A 21,700-nucleotide genomic window follows, 5' to 3' on the forward strand; every position below is an offset into this window, starting at 1 on the left:
CACACTGAGTAATAGTTTAATTTTAGCTCTTCCAGTGTGAAAAACAGAAACTCAGAAAAGAGAGCCAATAATTTTTTCTTTTTCAGTAAATGTCAGTTACTGGCTAATGAGTGCACTTGTCTGGATGCCAGAAAAGAAGAAATTTAGAGAAGCTGAAAGAAAATCAACTACAAAAGGTAAGGAGAAAACAATGACTGGGAAGAATCCTGCAGCTGCTCAGCAAAAAGCATCTCAAGCTTCAGCTTTGGTGCAAGACATGACTTCCAGTAATCTAGAGGAAAAAAATATGTCAAATGTGCTCAGATCTGAATAAAATAAACAAAAACACCAGTATATAACAAAAGACTAGAAAAATGGAATAATCTTTAAACAGATATACAGATAAACCTGTAAAACTGCAAAAATCAGAGGTCAAAATGAAGAAAAGGCTGGCTGAGAATAAGACTGCTCAAGAAGAGATGTTTTAAAATGGCAGAATTAGAGGGCACAGCACATAGGAAAAACCTGAGATTTTCTGCTGTACCAGAGAGACTGGAAGTAACAGACTGTATTAATTTTATAAAATGTACAAATCAGCAAATGGACTGGTATTTCACAGTAGGAGCTGTTATCTGAAAGAGCACATTGTGTGTATGCTGCAAACCAAGCCATGAGAAGGCAGCCAAGACCTCTAAAAGTACAGGTGCAATCCGACCAGCAGAAAAAGTTGATTTTGACAAAACTGTTAAAAGTTGGAGACAGCAGAAAGTTTGTAGAAAATGATTACTCACTGCACACTAGGCAGAAGAGGAGTACATTTATTCCAGCAATAAGGAAATGTTGAGAGATAGGTGTGAGATTCACACTAAGCTATCTTCAATTTTTTTTCCTGGATGGTCAAAGTAATTTTTTGATGCAGAACATGGTATGGAGGAAATACAAAGGTTTGTCCAACAAAAAGTGAGCTATCAAACAGGAGGGGTCTCTGCTTCTTATTCTTCTGATAATAAAGTTCATAGAGAGACAATGCCAGTGAAACCTTTTCCAATGTTCCAAAGAAAAAGGCTTGAGAGACAGAGAAGAGCACACGTATTGACTAGAAAACACAGAGTACATTGTAAATGAACCAGAGACTGGAGTTAGGAGATGGAGATTAACAGGATGAAAACCAGTAACTCTGAAATTAATGAAAAATGTAGCATAACAAAACATCAATCACCTTTGGGAAATATGGCAGAACAAAAACTTGGAAATATTGGACTTTTTGACTTCGACAAACTTGTGGGGGACTCCAAAGAATATTACAGAGGGGGAAGAGGAAGGAAAGGGGTAACTGTAAGTAAAACATTTTTGTTCTTGTATTTTTATACTGCAGGTTATATAGTAAATAATTTTAGTTATTGTTGTATGTTATAGGGATACTAAAATAAACAGGTGCCCTTTTTTCTTTCTTTCTTCTTTAGTTTTAAAAATGTAGGCACTGCAATGGAAAAAGAGAAGAAAGCCTGGACAAAACCATATTCAAGTTAATAGGCTGCAATCCAGGTTGTAAAAGTATAGAGAGTCATGATATAAGTAAAACTGATATGCTTTTTTAATTTTGCATAGGGGAATGACTGGATTAAGGCCCTTGGCGTGATCTAACAGCATGTTTTAAGGGGAAGCAAGAAAATAAAAGAACACTGAATGTAATGAAAAGTTTTCCTTTAGTAAATAAATGTTCACAGTACAACATGAGAAGCTTGTAGGTAAACGCAACTGTGTATCTGGTTCTTGTGTTTCAGTGGGGACAATCTGATAAGATGGCAATAAAAACAGAATACTTTTTTCTTTCACTGGCTAAAACGTAATGTTTTCTGAAAGCACTCAAGTTGTTTTCTATATCTTGAAGCAGACTAAAGATAACTTAGTGTAAGTAGAAGCACAGGCTGTACCATGTGTCTTAGATGCACACATTCAGAACTGAAAAAGGTCCAGAAGGAACTGAATGCCCTTAGGAACCAGGATAACATGTGCATCTAGAAAGTGAAAATGGAAGAAGAAAATGAGCCCCCTGGCAGGAGGGCAAGAAAGGCATAGGGCAAGAAGTAGAGCAGAGGAGGTAGAGGGAGGGAGCAAATACTGCAACAGTGAAGAGAAGGACATCTATTGTTATGGTAAGACTTTACACAACTGTACTATGTCCTTCCATATCACTGTTGCAGTATTCTTTACATAAGGGAGACTATAAGAGCTCAAGAGGAAGCCTGGGAGGAGGAAGGCCAGGAAGATACCTCTACAAACTCATGCAAGACCGCTCTGGAAAAACCTGCCCCGGCACTGGAAATAAGATCCAACTTGTAATCCTTAGTGAAAGTATGAACAGAGGACAAGTAGCAGCCTCAAGGAAGGAATTGGTATCCAGACCTTTGAAAAAAGCACTAGAAGAGGCAACAGCCCTAGTAGAATGTGCCTTTACCGACTAGGAAAGACATTGTCCATGAAAAGAGTAACAACAAAAAAATGGCCTTAGAAATCCAGGAAGAGTTGGTTTGCTTAGAGACAGCCAAACCCAAAGTTCTGGGATGCAATGAAACAAAAAGCTGCTCAGATTTGCAAATAACCTTAGTTTTATCCAAATAATATCTGAGCTGTCTATGCATATCCAAGGTGTAAAGAACCTTCTCACTGGCAGACTGCAGAGAAGGAAAAAAGGAAGGAACTTGATTATAATGAATAAGGGACAATTCATTGACCACCTTGGGCATAAAAGAAGGATTAGTATTTAGAGACACCCTGCCTCTGTGGTAAATGAAGAAAGGAGGAATAGCTATGAGAGATTGAAGTTCAAACACTCTCTTGGTTGAAGTGAGGGCCAAAAGAACAGTCTTCCAAGTACAACACACTAAGGAAGCTGAAAAAGCAGGCTCAAAAGTAGCCCAAAGTCAAATTTTCAAGTAGAAAACTGAGGTCCCAGGAAAGTGGAATAGTCTTCCTGGGAGATCTGATATGAAGGATGCCTTTAAGAAATTGCTTGACCTCAAATCCAGAGGCCAAAGTGGATTCAAGGGAAGATAAGCAGACATTGCTGACAGGTGAGCTTTAACTAAAGAATACGCCAACCCAACATGGAACAGATCACTCAAATAAGAGAGGACCAGAGGAAGCTCCACAGATAGGGGATCCTGATGGCACCAGACAGAAAATCACTTCCATTTGGACATATATGATTTCATGGTAGTGGGTCTGATTGCTTCCTGTAGAACCCAGAGCACATCCTCAGAAAAAAGATACCTAAAAGGGATCAAAACTTGTCAACCATAGTGTCATTTGAAGAGTGGATAAGTGAGGATGGGTAAGGCATCCCTTGTCTTGTGTGAGAAGATCCACCCAGTGAGGTAACTTGTGGTGATTGCCCCTGGCCAAGTGAGAAAAAAGGGGGAACTAATGCTGTCTGGGCTGAAAGTAGGTCACTAGAAATATTTTGGGAGAGTCATGTCTTGTGCAAGACTTGTGGTAATGGAGGAAGGGGAGGGAATGCATACAGAAATATCTCCTTCCAATACAGGGCATCTACTTTCCAAGCCAGAGGACTTGGGACTCTAGAACAGAAGGGAGAAGTATTCTTTTCAGAGTGGAAGTAAAAAGATGTACCCAAGGAATACCCTACTGATAGACAATATCCCGGAAGCATCCATTCATGAGCTTGTGCACTGGACCTGCTCAAGGAATCTGACACTAGGTTGTGCTCTGAGGGAATGCAAACTGCCTGAAGAGTCACTTTATATAATAGATATTTTCCAGACACAAAGAGCTAATCTGCAAAGAAGACAGTACCTTGTGCTAATGACAAAATAAAGGACTACCTGGATAATATGCACGAGTTTAGAAAGATTGTTGTTAAGCAACATTTTTTGTTTTGATAACTCCAGAGCACAAAAGCTTTTAGCATAAAGGTTTAGGGAACAGACAGGGTTGTTGCCAAGCTTAGTGAGCCTATAACAAGGAAGATACCAGAGATCCTGTAGAGATATTAGAAATATTTTGGAAATTTTATGAAAAACTGTATAAAGCAGAGAAACATGGAAATCAACAAGAAGTACAAATGGAAATGTTTATACAATAATTAAATATGCCACGGTTAGAGGCAGATGAGGCTCAATTATTAATAGTCAGGATAAGAGGAGATTAAGATAAAAATGGTGATGTATAACCAATCCGCAAGAAAGTCTCCAGGAATAGACAGTATTCCAGTCAAAGTCTTGAGGCTAGGTGGGAAGAAAATGATAAATGATCTGGAAGGTTTTGTTTAACAATATTTTTAAAGGAGAATCACCTACATCCTGGAAGAAAGCTGTGGTGACTGTAATACCTAAAGATGGTAAAGAACCATCAGATCCAGCTTCATATAAGCCAATTTTGATTCTAAACCATGATTCTAAAGTGGTCATGTCTATAATGGCTAAAAGAATGGGAAAGTTGATGCTAAAACCGATAGATATGGATCAATGTAGTTTTGTGGAGGGAAGGCAACATTTTACAATATTAATAGAACAATGATGATCTAGAGGGAAGCAGAGTGTATGAAAATGCTACTGTTGTTCATGGGTCTTGATGCAGAGAAAGCATTCGACAGAAGTAAGCTGAGATGTTATGAGTAGGGCAATGAAAGCATTTGCATTCCCTGACACAATAAGGTTAATTATGAGGGTATATAAGGGATTGGAGGCAAAAATTAAAGTGTGGGTGTTCCTCTCTTATAAGTTCTGTTTGAACAGAGGAACCAAGCAGAGATGTCCTCTTTCCCCTTTATCTAGTTTATATTTGAACCACTGGCAAAACAAATAACAGACTCAGAAATTCAAGGATACAATTGGCACGGTAATCAAGAAACGTTGGGCTTATTTGCAGAAGATATTACTTTGTACCTGATAAAACCAGAAAAGATGTCAGTGTTGTGGAACATTCTGAGACAGTTTCAAGTCTTTTTGGGATATAAAATTAATGAAGATAAAACAGGCAATTGCTGTAAACTATGTACCCACAAATGAATTGGTTCAGCAATACCCATATTTATGGGGACATGCTCACATGAAGTACTTAGGAGTATGGGTTAAAAGGATTCTGTTCTGGCAGCTGAGGATATGTGGGAAGAGACTAAATAAAACATCATACAAAAACTGAGAAATTGGGAGTTCTGTCTTATGGATGTTGATAACAAGATACAATCAGTGAAAATGTTTTAGTCCCTTTAGTTTTAAACACAGGTCAGGCATATTTTTATCAACCAGAGAAGAAGTTGTGGATAACAATTAAATAAAGGGTTGAATGATTTTATCTGGGAGGGAAGAGGGTAAGAGTAAAGTGGGACAAGTTGATTCTTCTAATAGAACAAGGTGGTTTGTGATTACCTGATTTAAAGGGGTACTTCAGAGCTACACAGTTCATAGAATCATAGGAGGTTACTAGGCTAATGGCCCAGGGGCGCTTACAAGCCTAGCCAAGAGTTTATCCCCAAAAAGAAACCTCAGTCAGCACCTGTTGCCCCTGTCAATGAGTGACAGAGGTGGAACCCCTGGGACAAATTTGTTGTTTCTCATCCACTCATCAGGGCTGCACTTGAAGAGGGTCAGTGAGGTGCTCTGTTTGACGTGTATAGAAAGTCTTTTCCAAAGACGGGGCAGGCTCTGGGAGACAAACCTGTCTCTCCAGCAGGTTTTGTTGATGTCCCATATTAGATTCAGGCTTTTTGAGCAGGCAGTACATGAGGAGTTAGATTTACGAATATGGAGTATCTGTAGTAGGGCAGGGTCTGAGATTGCCTTGTAGGTGAGACACAGATCACCCCTGAGCAATCTATATGATACTGAGCAGACTGGTAGTGATTTGAACATGTCTGCATGGGACAGGTGTTGGAGGCTATGGGTTCTCTTTGTGAGGTATTTCAGTGACCTTTCCAGTTGGTGCAGATGTTTGGAGGAGTACATCCCAAACAGGGCACTGTACTCAATTATTGGTCTAATGAGGGAGGAATATAGAGAGGTAATAACCTCCTTTTTTCTGGATGCATTCACTTTACTTATGACATGAACCAAGTAAAAGGCTTTTCTGACCACTGGTGCTACATGATGTTCGAATGTGAGATTGTTGTCAAACTGAGTACCCAGGTCTCCACCTCAGGTTGTGTGCTTAGGAGGTTGCCGTTGATGTGGTAATCAGTAAGGGTCATATTTTTGCCAAATGGTATAATGGTAGTTAGGGCTCTTATACATAGCAAAAGCAGAAAGCTATAATTTAAAATGGAAAGGGATAATGTTGAAATGGGGGAAGCTTAAGAAATAAGGAGAGACTGGGATTTTGGATGCAGATCTTTAAGGAGAATAACAATAACCATACATTATATTACATTCATAAAGTAGCACACGGTATCCTACAATTTAAGCCAACATGGGAATGGAGAAAGGACATTCTGCTGATAATGTAAATGTGGTTAGGGGTACAGAGAATAGGCAAGACAGCGCTGGAATTAACTGTTGAAAACTGTCAAAGTAAGCAATGTATTGGGAGCAAATAATTAGAGAGGGAAAGGTAATACAATGGGATGAAGACAAGAATAGATTTGGACTGCAGGGTACAGATTGCCTTCCCTATCAAGGATTGATATCAGAGTATAGGCAAAAAGAAAGGAATAGGGGGATCCGAAGTGGAAGAACAGTATTGCAAATTATTTTTAGAATATTCTGGAACAGAAGCTGCTGTTTAAAAATTGATAATTAGTAAGGTATATAAAATACTACATAGCTATAGGAATCAATCAGAGGAGGTTAAAAAGGATTGGGAAGAGAGACTGGCTAAGCAATTCACAAAGAAACAATGAGTGCTTATATGTTGTTTGTCTTTCAGCTTTTTTCCGATAAGGGATCACCACAGCAGAACTCCGGTCCGCTAATGATTGGCAGTAGATTTTTTTTTTTTACCAAACGCCGAGGTGCCAGCTTGACGCCCAACCTTCAACGAAGGCATGCACATTTACGCACGCATGTCTTTCGAACGCTACCCAACCACGGGGAGGACATGCAGACTCCACACAGAAGGCACTTCCAAGCCAAGCCGAGAATCAATTGGGAGTGAGGTAACAACGCTACCGCTGTATCACCGCTGAATGAGTGCTAATGTATGGCTCCTAAATACGCAACAAAGTCTAGAAGATCTAGGATTTTTGCTTGGAAGTATTTGCATAAGTATTTTTATACCTCAGGCAGACTGCAAAGAATTTTTCCTCAGGTAGAATGCAAATGTTGGGGAAGAAAGAGATAACTTGGAACATAATTTTAGCAGTGTAATGAGTTGGAAAACTTTAAAAATTCCCTGCAGGCTACTTTGTCAGATGTAATAGGTGAGTAAACTGGTGTAACTAAGGAAATTATTGTTTGAGGAGTGAAACAGAATCAGAATTGCCTAGACATAGTAAGGTCTTCCTGAGTTTAATAAAACGATTACTAGAAAATGGAAGTCACTAGTCTAAACCAATCATACTAAAAGTAGTTAATATAGTAACAAAGATAAAAGAACTTGAAGTGGGATGTTTGGAAAAGGGTAGGAGCAAATTACATAAAAATGGAAATTATGGGAACAATACATGCAGAATAATGTTTTAGAGAAGGAATGAGGTTCAATGGAAGGCAGGAAATCAATGGGCTATGTAATATTCAACAGACAATGACTGTAAAGAAGATTATATATGATAGATAATGTTTTCAACTGAAAATACGTCAATATAGTTTGTTTTCATTTATATAAATGTATGATTGTCTATGTTATAAGTGATAATTCAATAAAGATGTTTATTGTTTAAAAACTGTGTCTAAATGTTTCTTGCTTATTAGTGCTGCAGTGATGTAGTTCAGTTACATACAATATACCACATGCATTGTGTGCAAGGCCGGTCTGAAACCCACCCGTAAATCACTTGCACGGGGTGTAGAACCTTTTGGGTTTTCACTTGAGGTGTATCCAACTCAATTCCTAAAAGTGCACACTCAACAATGAGTACTTTAAATACTGTAAACACAGATGATTACAGCACTGGAATTTGTCATTTCTCAAAATGAATCTGAAGCATGTTACTATTATTCATTTGACCCTTAAAAACATTTTCATGTCATCATGCTTGTAACGTTAAAAAGGTAATTTTGTTCCTTATCATAACTCCAGATCTTCTAGCTGTGTTGTCAATAAGACAGTGTATAATGAAATCCTTCCATTGGGCATCTGCATTCTGGCTTTGAATTCAAAAGCAGTTTTTGTCTTGACGTCACTCCTCTTCTTTGAACTGATATCAACACATCAATGGAATGGCATCTGTAAGATAAGGCAGCATATCCCTCCTCCTCAGTTGTTTTATAACCTAAAAAATGAAGCTGATTAAGAACTGGGGGGACAGCATCCTTCCTACAGGGACTAGATACAGACCAAGGGGTCAAATGGTGGGAGTCTTGATTGCTGACTGAACACCCTTAGGAGATTTGGAGTAATAATAAGGTATGTAAAAATTTATCTTCAGTGGAAGAGATCAGTCAGCACTTCAAGATGTAATGAACAAGTAACAAGTAGTATCATTACAGCTGTCAAATCTACTTCTGTGATCTCCTAAACAAGCAGCCATCAAGCACTGCTGTCCCAAATCTCATTAACACCCTGGATACTACTTCTGGAGTGTAATGTTTCATAAAAGTGTGAAGGATGGACCAGTTTACTATAGCACAGATGTTCAGCTTAGACAGGCCTGACACAGGCAGCTTAGGCAGCAACACCTCTAGCTGACTGAGGCCTAACAGGAAGAGGCTTGTTTGTGATAACAATGTACACTGCTGCTCCTATGCCTAGCAGATATGGCCTGCTTCAAGAGTGACTCACCCTTCCTGACCTTGGCAAAGGCAACAAATAATGGCTTATTTTTCCTGAACACAGCTGTCCTAGGCAAATACTGATTGACAGCCATTAAAACATCTAATTTGCTCAATAAACACGCACTGGGATGAGCTTTATTCAGGAAATATACTGGCAACTCTATTAAGTGACTTTGTGTAAATTCAGAAGCCACTTTAGGTAGAAACTGTGGGAGAATAATTATAAAGAAGCATAAAAGGCCTTCTTCCCAGAGAACCTGAAACATAGGTATTCTCCCGGTCTAAGTGTGAAGACTGGTAGAGAAGGGGTGAAGGCTGCCAGCCTAGTCAAATAGAATTTGATACATAATTCTGGCATTTGTAAATATAAATATAAAATACAGGCTTGTTTCTTAAATGAAGAAAACACTGTAAAATGTGAACTTCAAGATTGTAGCAACATTGCCATCTGCTGTAAGGAAATATAAGCCAAGCATTTCAAATGTTCTTTTTAATTAAAATTATGTTTTGTATGTCCTTTGATGTTAGAATTTGGAGTCAAAGAGTCTGGAGTAAGCATCCTGCCTATTGTTTTAAGGCTAACGTTAATGACCAGAATTTAGATGTGGAATGTCCTTTATTGCTCTAATTGTAAAATAATGTAAATGCAGTTTCGGTGTGGCCTGGGAACCAAGAAAGTGTAAACAAATGATGCAATGTTTTATCAGAACTGCAGTTTCAATTTAAACAGTGAGAATCAGAAATTATTAAGCATTTTTGTCTTGATATCCATCTCATCAGCACTCTGCCTGTGTCTTAAGCAAGCTATTTCAGAAGTATGTTTTCTTGTAGAAATAGCTAGGACATTAGAAGAAAGTTAGACTGAGTTTTTCTGTTATGTCAGGTACTATGGAATTATTTTAAGTTTCTGTGTGATCTCTGAACTCTTGAGTAGCATTGTATTGCAGTAGTATTGTCTTGTGTCTTTATTATTAAATATTTTTAAATGCTTTTCAACTGTGGCTGGTTTGTGCAGAGATAAGTTAGCTCTAGAGTACATTGCATAATTACAGAGTTTACTGTCTAAGCCTCTCCTATAGCTTTAACCCTGGGCTATACTACCAATTGGATAGTAATATTGCACAGTAATAATTGGGCACCCTTTTAAGGGCCTTTGGGGAGCTGATAATTATTAGCTGGTGGTGGTGGCAGTAATTACTACCGTATAGTCTGGGTAAAGGGGCACAGCTGGAGAATCTGTGTCAGCCTTTCACAGTAGTGTCTGTGAAGTTGTATAAATACTTATCTCAAAGTGTGTGTGTGTGTGTGTGTGTGTGTGTGTGTGTGTGTGTGTGTGTGTGTGTGTGTGTGTGTCAGCTACCTGGGCAGGGACATGAAGCACTGGTGGGACAGAGAGGGTACTGGAGGTTAGCTTGCCAGCTAGGCTGAGATCTGGACCCTATAGCTGTGCCAGTGGGGAGTCTTATTGGGGACCTGGGGAGCAAGGAAGCAACCAGCCCTAGACTGACTGTGACCTCTGTGTGCACTTAAAGGAAATTGTACATTACTGTGGGTATTTGTTATCCTTTCTCCTATATGAGATGTCCTCTCTGGTGTTAGTGGTGAGGATTGAGGCCCCTTGATTGCTGGGCCAGGGCATGGGCGTCACGTGTGGTTTGCAGTGGTGGGATCCACTTCACATTTGTGGTGGCGGTGGATATCCACATCACATATTAATTATTTGGTAAATACTAATTGGCTTGTAGTGGTGTGGGTAGAGTGAATCCTGCAGCTTATGTACAGCAGTCTCTGGAGGTGTTTTGTACTCTAAATCAGCCACGCAGTGAATACTCAGAGTTCAGATCACAATTGTTTTATTTCTTTTGTTAGCTTAGTTAGTCAGGGTGAGCAGGCAGCATATCAGCAGAGGAGTATGGAAAGCTGACAAGGAGCCAGCTGGAGGAGATGTGCCAGGCTAGGGGACTGGTGCATGGAAACCTAAGGCAAACCTGATTGCAGCCTTGGTTACAGCTGCATCAGAAAACAGCATCCAGGAGGACAATCAGACTGGCAGTGGAGATACAATATCCTCGGAGAATGGACAGCTCAACCTTTCTGTGAAGGCCAATCAGACTGGCAGTGGAGATACAGTATCCTCAGAGAAAGGACAGCTCAACCTTTCTACAGTTGACTTAAAAATCCAGCTGGAGCTAAAGATACTTAAGTTGGAGGCCAGGCATTTGGAGATAGAGGACGAGGAAAAGGAGTGTCAGATGAGGCATGAGAGGGAAATGCTGACTCTTCGCCAGAGTCATGGAGGTAATGGGGAAGGGAGTAACTGGACCCCAGAAGCACAACAGGTCAGTAAATTTCTTACGCAGTTTAAAGAGGGGGATAATTTTGATAGTTTCATTTATATGTCTGAGAGGGTATGCAGACAGTATAGTGTTGACCAAAGGCTCTGTGTACAGTTCCTGACTCCCTTACTCCATGGGAAAGCTGTAACTTATTTATCAAAAATGCCTAACTCTGTTTGTTTTGATTATACAGCTGTAAAAAAATGTCTTTTTGAATGTTTTAATCTAACACCTGAAATGTAAAGGAAAAAGTTTTGTGAGCATAGACGCAAGGCAGATGAAAGTGTGTGTGAATATGTTGCTGAACTGAGCACTTATTATCATAGCCGGGTGAGTGGATGTCAGGTCACCACTTTTGAAGGAATGACAGACCTTTTGGTGAGGGAACAAGCCCTTAACACTTTACCTGAGGACATGAGGATATGGTTAGCTGATAGACAATGTGCTACTTCAGATGAGTTGGGGGAGAAGGGAGACCTATACCTGGCCAGCAGGGCTGCCCTGCACAGGAAGGGGACCCCCAGTACTGCTCATGGGTCTAAAGGAACCCATGGTGGGAAGCACAGACTTCCCCAACAGAATCTGCCAGTAGCAGGGGAAGCAACTAGTCCAGGTACACGTCGAGGAGCAAGGGTTAAATGTTTTGAATGCAACCAGTGGGGCCATGTGGCATACAAGTGTCCACGGAGACAAGGTGGGGAACCAAAGGTGAGGGAGCCAGTAAGTGGGAAAGACAAAATGCCAATAGTAGGTTGTCTTGAGACAACAGGGGTACTAAACTACCATCCTGCAGATGTCCTGAGAGGGAAGGATTTGGATGAGGCAGTACCATGTACTTATGCAGTTACACGCGGTCAGGCTAGGAGACAAGCATGTGGGTCTGGTAGCCTGGGGGAGACCCAGACAGACTGATACTTGCAGCCAGGACTGGTGAGTTGGTTACTTCAGGGAGGGAGCTACGCTGTAGCAGTGAGACTGAAGGTGAGCCACAGCTGCTTGTGGGTACTGATGCTCCCTTGAACAGGGTAACTGCAAAGGTAGAGGTGAGTAGTAGTACCCAGGCTGACAGTAAGGTACCGCTGTCAGAGGATGGCAGACTTCCTGTAGAAGGGGAGCTGGGAAGGGTTACAAGGAGAGAGTTGAGATAGGCTCAGCTCTCAGACCCTACATTGCAAGGCCTGAGGCAGGTAGCTAGGGAGGCACCTGATTCTCAAGGGAATGGGGAATCTGTATACTGGGACAAAGGGTTACTATACAGAGAGTGGATCCCTGAGGGAGGGCTAGAAGCTGAGAGAGTACAGCAGTTGGTAGTGCCTAGAGCCTACCATCTGGCACTTCTAACCATAGCCCATGATATTCCCTTTGCAGGTCATATGGGCATAAAACATACAAAGAGGCATATTATGCAGAACTTCTATTCGCCTGGAATTTCCAGAGATGTAACAGGGTACTGCAGGACCTGTGAGCAGTGCCAAAAGGTAAGCAAGGCAGGAGACCAGGTGAGAGCCCCCTTAATGCCTTTGCCTGTGATTGAGGAGCCATTTCAGGGGGTAGCTATGGATATTGTGGGTCCTCTGAATACCCCAAGTTCTACAGGGAAAAAGTATATCCTAGTGGTAGTGGATTATGCTACATGATACCCTGAGGCAGTGGCTTTGCCCTCCATTGAGGCAGAGAAGGTGGCAAATGCTTTGTTAGAGATTTTTCAGCAGGGTGGGTTTCCCAAAAGAAATACTGTATGACAGAGGTGCTGATTTTATGTCAGACCTGCTGGCTTGCCTGTGAAAGTCCTGTGGGGTAAAGCACATGAAGACCACCCCCTACCATCCCCAGACTAATGGTCTTGTTGAGAGGTTAAACTCTACAATCAAGTCCATGCTATGGGCATTTGCAGATCTGTTTAAGAGTTGTTTGCTTACAGAAAGGTTCCACAGGAATCCACAGGTTTTTCATCCTTTGAGTTGCTGTATGGGCATAGGGTGAGGGGACCTCTAGATTTAATTCAAGATGAGTGGGAAGGTAGTGCGAATCTCACAAGGAGTCTGTTGTGGCATACGTCCTAAACCTCAGGGCAAGGCTCAGGGAACTCATGGGCTTGACCCAGGAGAACCTGGCAGAAGCCCAACTACAGAAAAAGGTGTGGTATGACAGGAATGCGCAAGCTAGAGAGTATGCTGTGGGGCAGCAGGTAATGGCTCTCATTTCTGTCAGACACAACAAGCTGCAAGCAGCTTGGAAGGGACCCTACCAGGTGGTAAGAAAGGTAAGTGATGTTAACAACATGGTGGAACTGCTAGGCAGATGGCAGGGGCACAAACTGTACCATGTTAACATGATGAAACCTTACCATGATAGGGAAGCCCTTGTGCTGAGCATTCACAGTGGATTGCAGGAGGAGTCTGAGGGAGATCTGGGGACTGATCATTTCAGTGAGGCTCGGGCTGACACCTCAGTGGAAGGGGTAGCAATGTCCCAGCAGCTATCCCCTACCCAGGTTCGAGAGATCCGAGCAATGTTGCAGGAGTTTGGGGACATGTTCACTGAGAAACCAGGGTGCACCCACCTGGTGCAGCACCAGGTGGATACAGGACCCCAACGGCCTATCAGGTAGTCCCCTTATAGGGTGCCCGAGAGAGTCAAAAAGACACTGAGGGAGGAGGTACAGGAGGTGTTGGAACTAGGGTTGATTCAAGAGTCCAACAGTCCCTGGGGCTCCCCAGTGGTGCTGGTGCCAAAAGCAGGATGGTAGCACCAGGTTCTGTGTGGACTACAGAAAATTAAATAGTTACACAGAGTTGGATGCTTACCCCATGCTTAGGACACATGAGGCCCTAGATCAGCTGGGTGGGGCTAAGTATCTCACAACCACTAATCTTACCAAGGGTTACTGGCAGGTGCCCTTGACTCCCAGTGCTAGAGAGAAGTCAGCCTTTGTGACTCCTTTTGGCTTGTAAGAGTTCACAAAGATGCCCTTTGGGTTGAAGAATGCCACAGCAACTTTCCAGAGGCTAGTGGATAATATCCTAGCAGGATCAGGAGGGTTTGCCCTTGCTTACCTAGATGATATTGCCATCTACAGCCATTCCTGGCCAGAGCACCTTTAGCATATCAGGGAGGTGCTGGTGAGACTACAGAAGGCAGGGTTGACCATTAAGCTGAGCAAATGTCAGGTGGGTATGCCAGAGGTCTCCTACCTAGGACATAGAGTGGGGAGTGGTAAGATAAGGCCAGAACCTGCCAAAGTGGAAGCCATTCAGGCATGGCCTGCACCTGTTAGTAAAAAGCAGGTGAGGGCATTTTTAGGGACAGCAGGGTACTATAGAAAGTTAGTTCCTAGTTATAGTACCATAGCTGCTCCCCTCACAGACCTGACATGACAAGGAAGTACAGGCCAGATAAGGTAGTGTGGACCCCAGCAAGTGAGCAGGCATTCCAGAAGCTTAAAGAAGCTTTGGGAGGACCCCCTGTGTTAGCCAGTACAGATTACAGCAAAGAATTTGTTGTGCAGGTGGATGCTTCGAACCATGGGGTGGGAGCTGTACATAGCCAGATTTCTTCAGAGGGAGAAGAGCACCCAGTGGTTTATCTCAGTCGTAGGCTCCAACCCAGGGAGGAATGCTATGCAGCTGTAGAAAATGAATGTCTAGCCATAGTGTGGGCACTGCAGAAACTTCAGCCTTATCTGTATGGAAGAAAATTCACTGTAATGACAGATCACAACCCCCTAACATGGTTAAACAGAGCCAGTCAGCAAAATGCCAAGTTGCTAAGATGGAGCCTGGGGTTGCAAGCATTTGATATGTCAGTACAGCACCACAGTGGGAGTAGCAATGCCAATGCAGATGGGCTCTCAAGACAGGGAATGGGGTAGGTATACTCAGATAGACCTAACCCTCTCAAGCGGCGTTCATCAAGGGTCACTTGAAAAACTAGCTTGAGTTCTCCAGGGGGGAGAGAGGTGAAGACTGGTAGAGTAGGGGTGAAGGCTGCCAGCCTAGTCAAATAGAATTTGATACATAATTCTGGCATTTGTAAATATAAATATAAAATACAGGCTTGTTTCTTAAATGAAAGAAACACTATAAAATGTGAACTTCAAGATTGTAGCAACATTGCCATCTGCTGTAAGGAAAACTAAGCCAAGCATTTCAAATGTTCTTTGAAATTAAAATTATGTTTTGTATGTCCTTTGATGGTAGAATTTGGAGTCGACGAGTCTGGAGTAAGCATCCTGCCTATTGTTTTAAGGCTAAAGTTAATGACCAGAATTTACATATGGAATGTCCTTTATTGCTCCAAGTGTAAAATAATGTAAATGCAGTTTCGGTGTGGCCTGGGAACCAATAAAGTGTAAACAAATGATGTAATGTTTTATCAGAACTGCAGTTTCAATTTAAACAGTGAGAACCAGAAATTATTAAGCACTTTTTTCTTGATATCCATCTCATCAGCACTCTGCCTGTGTCTTCAGTAAGTTATTTCAGAAGTATGTTTTCTTGTAGTAATAGCTAGGAAATTAGAAGAAAGTTAGACTAAGGGTTTTTCTGTTATGTCAAAACTGTACTACGGAATTATTTTATGTTTCTGTGTGATCTCTGAACTCTTTAGTAGCATTGTATTGTAATAGTATTGTCTTGTGTCTTTATTATTTATTATTACATATTTTTAAATGCTTTTCAACTGTGGCTGGTTTGTGTAGAGATAAGTTAGCTCTAGAGTACATTGCATATTCATAGAGTTTACTGTCTACGCCTCTCCTATAGCTTTAACCCTGGGCTATACTACCAATTGGATAATAATATTGCACAGTAATAATTGGGCACCCTTTTAAGGGCCTTTGGGTAGCTGATAATTATTAGCTGGTGGTGGCAGTAATTACTACTGTATAGTCTGGGTAAGAGGGGCACAGCTGGAGAATCTGCATCAGCCTTTCCCAGGAGTGTCTGTGAAGTTGTATAAATACTTATCTCAAAGTGTGTGTGTGTGTGTGTGTGTGTGTGTGTGTGTGTGTGTGTGTGTGTGTGTGTGTGTGTATATGTGTGTCAGCTACCTGGGCAGACACAAAGCACTTGTGGGACAGAGAGGATACTGGAGGTTAGCTTGCCAGCTAGGCTGAGATCTGGACCCTATAGCTGTGCCAGTGGGGAGTCTTATTGGGCACCTGGGGAGCAAGGGAGCAACCAGCCCCCAGACTGACTGTGATCTCTGTGTGCACTTAAGGGAAATTGTACTTTACTGTGGGTATTTGTTATCCTTTATCCTATATGAGACGTCCTCTCTGGTGTTAGTGGTGAGGATTGAGGCTACTTGATTGCTGGGCCAGGGCACGGGTGTCACACTAAATGTTAACCACCATGGAAAAAAACAGCTATGTATGTATACATGTATTTATTTATTATTTTTCTTTTCTTCTCTTTAGCTTATACTGTACACTTGTACACATGTAAATATGTAAATAACAATGTAAATAACAGTAGTCTGAAGACATTGTAATCTGTAGCAAAACATCTTTTTGTTATTGGGATGTTCCAAAATTACTAAGTGCAATATGTTCTACTTTATTATTCAAGTTAATCTGTATTACTGCTATGGTCCTCTCCTTGCTGTAGCTGATCCATTGAGGTCAGGGCTCTACCCCAATCAACGAATTAAACATAAAATATAATACATTTTCCAGGTCAGGAGCAAATGCCACAGGAGGACACGAATTAAAAGAGAGGTGCTGTCAGTCTTTCCAGGACAAAATTCAAGTCTCGTGGTGGAGGAGGGATGTACAGATCGGCAGAGATGAAGAATACTTCTAAGAAAGGTCTTTGCCACTTCCTGCTGTGCTACTGCTTTGTCAGCAACAGGATTATTAAACACTGAAACAAAGTAAAACACAGGACAAAGACAGCAATGAGTCTACTACTGAAGAAAATTTGCATTTAAAATGGTTAAGGCCCTTAGCTACACAAAGACAGCAATGAGTCTACTACTCAAGAACATTTGCAGTTAAAAGGGCTAAGGCCCTTAGCCACTGTCCACAGAGCAAAACACTTTCACTTTGATATATAAGTTGACCTGAAGGCCACTATATTGGCAGCAAGACACATGATGAAACTTCACAAGACACATCCTACTTAGCAACTGCCCTTGTATAAAGAGCCAGGTATGCATTTACATCATCACTAGGTTTGGATGTAGTGTGCCACTCAGGTGATATGTAAGGATGTTTTGTCAGAAACATATGGGGCAGAACTTGGGATAGTTGCTAGAAAAGGGGAACCAAAGCTAACAATTCTTTTGTCATGCAATTAGGATCAGGACACACCCACTGAACTTAGGAAAGTACTCACTGACTACATTATGAAGGTGTAAATAAATCTCCCATTAGACAATAAAGACACTGTCTGAGTACAGCACCCCAGGACATGTCTCTCCTCTCATGAGCAAAACTATGTCGACTTTGCATTGTCTAGACTTGAGAACAGTCTGCTTTGGGGATATCCCAATACACAAAGATTTCTTTGAGGACATATTGCTTTTGTAGTTCACTGTTATTGGCATGTTTTACTTTCTTGTTGGTTCCAAAGGTCACATAGAGAGTTTTTTAGGATTGAAAGGTTGTTAGAGTTCACCTATGCACGAACAGTAATAAAGTGACTTTGGAGTTGGATATGGACATTTTGTAGGGTAGATGCAGAATTCAGAAGTAGAATGACTGCAGGAGCCTATATAAAGCTTCTCTGACTCCCACTAGAACTTTCTCTCCTCCATGACGCATTTTTCTTCATAGGGTTTAATGTCAAAAAGAAGCAGGAACAACTAAGAGGGAAGAGTGTGAGACACTCTTCAGGAATTCAGGGCTTACACCTGGACTCAGTGGATTCCATCAACTGTCCGGTGAATTGAGACAAAGACCTGGCCAGAAGGGCAAGCTCATTACTTTATATCTGGGGTATCTTGGAGGATTTCAAGGACTGTTTTTTTTAACACCTTTATGGAATTATCACTTGCGACACAGGCAAATTTGGGGCCTACACACTAAATGCAATCCTACATCAGCTAGTGAGATTACTGAAGTTATTGTTGTTAAAACTGCCATTGAGTATTTCTTCAAAATAGTTAATGGAGGCACCCTGATGGCAGCCTTCTGCCCTGGAGAAGGAGTGAGGTTGTCATTGTTGGCTAATACACAGAAGTACCTTTCAGCAAAGTGCCTTCTTTGAAACCTTCATCTCAAGATCTCAAGATCTCATCACTCACTGACAACTAGAGGATCAAAGAGTGAGGATTAATAGTGGCCTCCCTGACTTTAAACACTGGGGCATCTACAGAGGGAAAGGGTGTTCCTAAGAGGACCACTCAGAGGAAGCGGACCATGCTACCACCAAAGGACAATGACAATCATGACACTAATAACCCAGACCATCAACAGTGATACTTCTTTTTGTTTGATAAGAAGAATGAAAAGGAAACTTTACCCTTCTAAATAAGTTGGGACTGATGCACTCTGTAGGGACAAAGTGATATACTTTAAGGGATTACGGACTATTCAGGTGTCTGGATGATGAACTAGGCCCACACACTGTGAACAGATGGTCTGTTTATCCTGTGATGTCATATTCTAGCTGCAGGAATAAAGACAAAACTGATCTTCCAGCATAGAGAAAAAATATGAACTTATACAGCCAAAACTGAGAACTAACAGTGAAAAAATGTAGAAAATCGGGAAACAGTGAAGCTCTGCCCTAAGAAGTGGGAAATAACTTGGATAAATGATGCACTGTTTCCTTTTACATACAACATTCTATTGATGTGTCACGGAAGAAGATTGTCCTTCCAGGTGACAACTTTGGAACCCAGAATGATAACGTCTAGTAGCAGGAGAAGATCATTACATCTTGGACTGCTGCTGAACTCCTCCGCAAAAAAATCCTGCTTTATTAGTATTTTCTGCGAATTAATACCTATGTGGTGTGGAATTTCACACATGTAGCAGCCTACACACATCTTGCATTCCACAGAATTTTCTGAAAAATAAATTTAAAAAGCATAAGATGAACAAATATAAATATTTTGTGAACAATAAAAGCTATCAAAACTGTACAACCAGCAATGTTATCAGTAAGTATTCTTTATAGTGATTATTGTCAGTGTATTCATAGTCTTTTCAATAAATACTGGACTATATTATAATGCACATAAACCCAAGTTATATTTTTTCTAAACTTCCATATCTTGAAAAATGTACAACTTACACATATACTGTTAGAACATTTGGGTTAATCAAACATAAGCTTTCAAATAACAACAAAAAATTCCTCTATAAGTGCATGTTTATTGAGACATTTACAGAAAAATAAAAACGTTTAACTGTACAGTTAACAAAGTAATACTAGATAGCTCTCAAGATATGCAACTTACAGTACAAATATTAGACACTTTTGTTCAACAATATCTACAGTTTCACCTGATGTCATGTAACAGTCTGTAATGCACTTTGTTTTTGAAGTATTAAGTAAATATGGAAATACTTCTTATTTTCATAATTACTAATAAACAATTATCAATATTTCCAGTATAGTGTGATATAAATCAGCATTTTCAGTGAATTGTCCTGTCTCACATACTGGTGTTCCACACCACATACCTCAATAAAATGTAGGTCTCTCACTTATGAAAATGTGAACATAAATATGAAAATATGAATAAGTGGCAAACAAAGTTTAATTTATCCACTGCAGGACATCCAACACTAACAATCTAGTGTCATGTTATTAATTCCTAATCCTTTCTAATACTGCCAGTTATTAGCTGGTAAGAATTATTTAAAGAAGACAGATCGAAAAAATACTCAACACCATAAAGAGGTATGGGTGTGAAGTGGAAGTATACAAAAAAGCTCTTTAGGCTTGAGTGAGTTACTTCAGTCCTGTCTTCTCAAAGAATGCAGAATATTTGTATGATATGGAAGATACTTAGCATTGTAAGTGCAGAAGTTAACATACCATTTAGAAATTAAGGGAATTCTGTGTAATTCATTATTATACTTGCTGTGCTTGAACTGTATACAGTGCTGTTTATGTTCAGTCCTTAAAATATATTTCTAAGCAGAGATGTGTGTTTTATAAATAACAACTCACATTTATGTACAACATTATGTGTACAGTCAGAAAGTTACTTCATCAGTTCATAAAACATTCATAAGTACATGATACTTGTATGCCTGAGGTAAAGCTATAGTCTTCCTCTTCTTTCTTCACAAAGATGCATCTTATTTCCCCTTTTCTTCTGGAAAGTACGGATGTTTGTGATATTCTGGTCACACATTTATAATTATTCCTGGTCTGGATAACCTAAGCTCTTGTTCAAGTGACTTCAGTTCTCTCTCCATATCTTCACTTAGACTGTTTTGCCATATGCTATTGGGAGGAAAACAGAAATATTACATAATAAATAAACCTTTTCTCTTTTGTGATACTTTCAGGAAGACTTGAAATATTTCTTGTATTTTAGGCTGGGAAAGTCACACTGAGGTAGTACTTTTTTTTTTTGCACTCGCCCATTGGAAAAGATCAGTTTACATTAAGACAAAAGGAATACCTACCTGCGTGTCTGCAAGCATGCATACGTGTGTGTTTGTGTGTTAATGCATGGGTGTGTGTGTGTGTGTGTGTGTGTGTGTGTGTGTGTGTGTGTGTGTGCGTGTGTGTGAGTGTGAGAAAAAGAGAGAGAGGGACAGAGAGAGAAAATCTCCCTATCACTTCACGTTTGGGCCACGTGACTGCAAACAGTAAACCTAAGACTGTAAATTTACTTAACCACACCCACAACTTAGTGTTTGGACAGATTTATTGGCTGATTTATTTATCTTTGTTTACTGGGAAAGTCTGACTGGGATAAAACACTTGGTCTGCAGAGGCCCAGGGAGAAAAGCACCAAATTTAACACCAGTTTAGACATATACATAAAATATAGTTATATGATATCTGAAGGAATATTAAAAATAGGTAAGTGTACATACATGACAGCAAAAAAGCTCTACAATAGGTTATATAAACATAATTTAGAAACATAGCACATACATAGCTTGCACAGGCATGTACAGTGTTTTCTAAAGGTACTGCAAACAACTTTTTCTTTTTTTTTTGCATAATGGAAACATATTGCTGCTAAAGTGACTTCCATCCTTCTCATGGCAAGTATTCCATATTTTTATACAGATATGCCTTATGAATCTGTACTGCTACCAAGTGAACCCAGAGTACCTAGGCATTGTACTGCTGTGTACTACGCTTTAGGAGTCACTTTTGTGGCAGTCTGAGTACTGATGTTAACCTTGCACTGCTGAACAAAAAGGATATGTGAGTATTTCAGAAAGATTACCTGCACTAAGTATGCTTTACAACTGTAACCTCTGATGTGACTGTTCAGGTTGTATTTATATCTGTCACTTGCATTTTTACCTGGCAACAGACAGTGTAGAGAGCCTGCATTTCGCTTATGCTGTTG

General features: G+C 40.5%; 1 protein-coding gene across 1 annotated transcript in view; it reads right to left on the reverse strand.

Moving 5' to 3' along the window:
• Window positions 1-19,506: 19,506 nt before the first annotated feature.
• The window catches only part of LOC122791693 (NACHT, LRR and PYD domains-containing protein 3-like), a 504,613-nt gene continuing 502,419 nt past the window's right edge, over window positions 19,507-21,700 (reverse strand). The window contains exon 11 of the mRNA XM_044059586.1: window positions 19,507-20,610. Coding sequence (XP_043915521.1) covers window positions 20,511-20,610 — 100 coding nt within the window. The 3' untranslated portion in view covers window positions 19,507-20,510. The remainder of the gene's footprint in view (window positions 20,611-21,700) is intronic.

The sequence above is a fragment of the Protopterus annectens genome, chromosome 17.part0, assembly GCF_019279795.1.
Source record: "Protopterus annectens isolate FY-2018-M chromosome 17.part0, PAN1.0, whole genome shotgun sequence".
NCBI lineage: Eukaryota > Metazoa > Chordata > Ceratodontiformes > Protopteridae > Protopterus > Protopterus annectens.